This window comes from Nansenia antarctica, assembly GCF_963989245.1.
Source record: "Nansenia antarctica genome assembly, chromosome: 9".
Taxonomy (NCBI): Eukaryota; Metazoa; Chordata; class Actinopteri; order Argentiniformes; family Microstomatidae; genus Nansenia; species Nansenia antarctica.
Window position 1 is genome coordinate 44,709,606 of NC_137679.1, and position 2,500 is coordinate 44,712,105.

At 61.8% G+C, this 2,500-nt stretch overlaps 1 protein-coding gene across 1 annotated transcript in view; it reads right to left on the minus strand.

The window, feature by feature from the left end:
* The window catches only part of tm9sf2 (transmembrane 9 superfamily member 2), a 23,075-nt gene that overhangs the window by 11,188 nt on the left and 9,387 nt on the right, over positions 1–2,500 (minus strand). The window contains exons 5-6 of the mRNA XM_080538778.1: positions 1,667–1,796; positions 351–475 (exon numbers count right to left, since the gene is read on the minus strand). Coding sequence (XP_080394904.1) covers positions 351–475; positions 1,667–1,796 — 255 coding nt within the window. The remainder of the gene's footprint in view (positions 1–350; positions 476–1,666; positions 1,797–2,500) is intronic.

Consider the following 2,500-nt stretch of genomic DNA (forward strand, 5'->3'; position numbering starts at 1 on the left):
CCTGCCTCCTGACTCCGCCCCCCCTACCTCCGGACTCCACCCCCCTACCTCCTGACTCCGCCCCCTTGCCTCCGCCCCCCTACCTCCTGACTCCACCCCTACCTCCTGACTCCGCCCCCTACCTCCTGACTCCGCCCCCCCTTCCTCCTGACTCCGCCCCCCTACCTCCTGACTCCGCACCCCTACCTCCTGACTCCACCCCCCCTACCTCCTGACTCCGCCCCCACCTACCTCCTGACTCCACCCCCCCTACCTCCTGACTCCGCCCCCCTACCTCCTGACTCCGCCCCCCTACCTCCTGACTCCGCCTCCTGACTCCGCCCCCCTGCCTCCTGACTCCGCCCCCCTACCTCTTGGGCTCCATCTTGGCAGCGACCAGCCGCGCCCCGGCGGCCTCCGCCTCCACCACGTGGTACAGGATGGTGATGTCAACGTGGTTGAAGATGTAGAAGGTGTCCTTCTCCTTGAACTCTGACTACACACACACACACACACAGGGTCATACACACACACACACACACAGGGTCATACACACACACACACACACACATTCAGCAAGAATACAAGATTGAGATCTTTTCTCTGTCCGGTATCATCAGCCAATCACACTCATCCCATCAGTTATCCTTCAGTTAAACTGTCGGAGGGTCTGTGGGAGGGTCTGTGGGAGGGTCTGTGGGAGGGTCTGTGGGAGGGGAGGGGCTGTGGGAGGGTCTGTGGGAGGGGAGGGGCTGTGGGAGGGTCTGTGGGAGGGGCCGTGGGAGGGGAGGGGCTGTGGGAGGGTCTGTGGGAGGGTCTGTGGGAGGGTCTGTGGGAGGGGCCGTGGGAGGGGAGGGGCTGTGGGAGGGGCTGTGGGAGGGTCTGTGGGAGGGGTGGGGCTGTGGGAGGGTCTGTGGGAGGGGCCGTGGGAGGGGAGGGGCTGTGGGAGGGGCTGTGGGAGGGGCTGTGGGAGGGGCTGTGGGAGGGGCTGTGGGAGGGGAGGGGCTGTGGGAGGGGAGGGGCTGTGGGAGGGGCTGTGGGAGGGGAGGGGCTGTGGGAGGGGCCGTGGGAGGGGAGGGGCTGTGGGAGGGTCTGTGGGAGGGTCTGTGGGAGGGTCTGTGGGAGGGGAGGGGCTGTGGGAGAGGCTGTGGGAGGGGAGGGGCTGTGGAAGGGGAGGGGCTGTGGAAGGGGAGGGGCTGTGGAAGGGGAGGGGCTGTGGGAGAGGCTGTGGGAGGGGAGGGGCTGTGGGAGGGGAGGGGCTGTGGGAGGGGCTGTGGGAGGGGCTGTGGGAGGGGAGGGGCTGTGGGAGGGGAGGGGCTGTGGAAGGGGAGGGGCTGTGGAAGGGGAGGGGCTGTGGGAGAGGCTGTGGGAGGGGAGGGGCTGTGGGAGGGGAGGGGCTGTGGGAGGGGCTGTGGGAGGGGCTGTGGGAGGGGAGGGGCTGTGGGAGGGGCTGTGGGAGGGGAGGGGCCGTGGGAGGGGCTGTGGGAGGGGAGGGGCTGTGGGAGGGGCTGTGGGAGGGGAGGGGCCGTGGGAGGGGCTGTGGGAGGGGCTGTGGGAGGGGCTGTGGGAGGGGAGGGGCTGTGGGAGGGGCTGTGGGAGGGGCTGTGGGAGGGGAGGGGCTGTGGGAGGGGAGGGGCTGTGGGGTAGGAGGGGCTGTGGGCGGGGCCGGGGGCGGAGCCTGACTCACGTTGACCACGCAGGCGTCCTTGGCGCGGCCCAGGTCCGTCACGTAGCAGCCAATAGGGAAGCCCGGATTACAGAACTTCTGACCGTCCTCCACGTCATAACACCACGTGACTGGCATGTTGTCCACGATCCTGCAGGAAGGGGAGGGGTTAATACCATCATACATACAGGAAGGGGAGGGGTTAATACCATCATACATACAGGAAGGGGAGGAGTTAATACCATCATACATACAGGAAGAGGAGGAGTTAATACCATCATACATACAGGAAGAGGAGGGGTTAATACCATCATACATACAGGAAGAGGAGGGGTTAATACCATCATACATACAGGAAGAGGAGGGGTTAATACCATCATACATACAGGAAGAGGAGGGGTTAATACCATCATACATACAGGAAGAGGAGGGGTTAATACCATCGTACATACAGGAAGAGGAGGGGTTAATACCATCGTACATACAGGAAGAGGAGGGGTTAATACCATCATACATACAGGAAGAGGAGGGGTTAATACCATCATACATACAGGAAGAGGAGGGGTTAATACCATCGTACAGGAAGGGGAGGGGTTAATACCATCATACATACAGGAAGAGGAGGGGTTAATACCATCATACATACAGGAAGAGGAGGGGTTAATACCATCATACATACAGGAAGAGGAGGGGTTAATACCATCATACATACAGGAAGAGGAGGGGTTAATACCATCGTACAGGAAGAGGAGGGGTTAATACCATCATACATACAGGAAGAGGAGGGGTTAATACCATCGTACAGGAAGAGGAGGGGTTAATACCATCATACATACAGGAAGAGGAGGGGTTAAT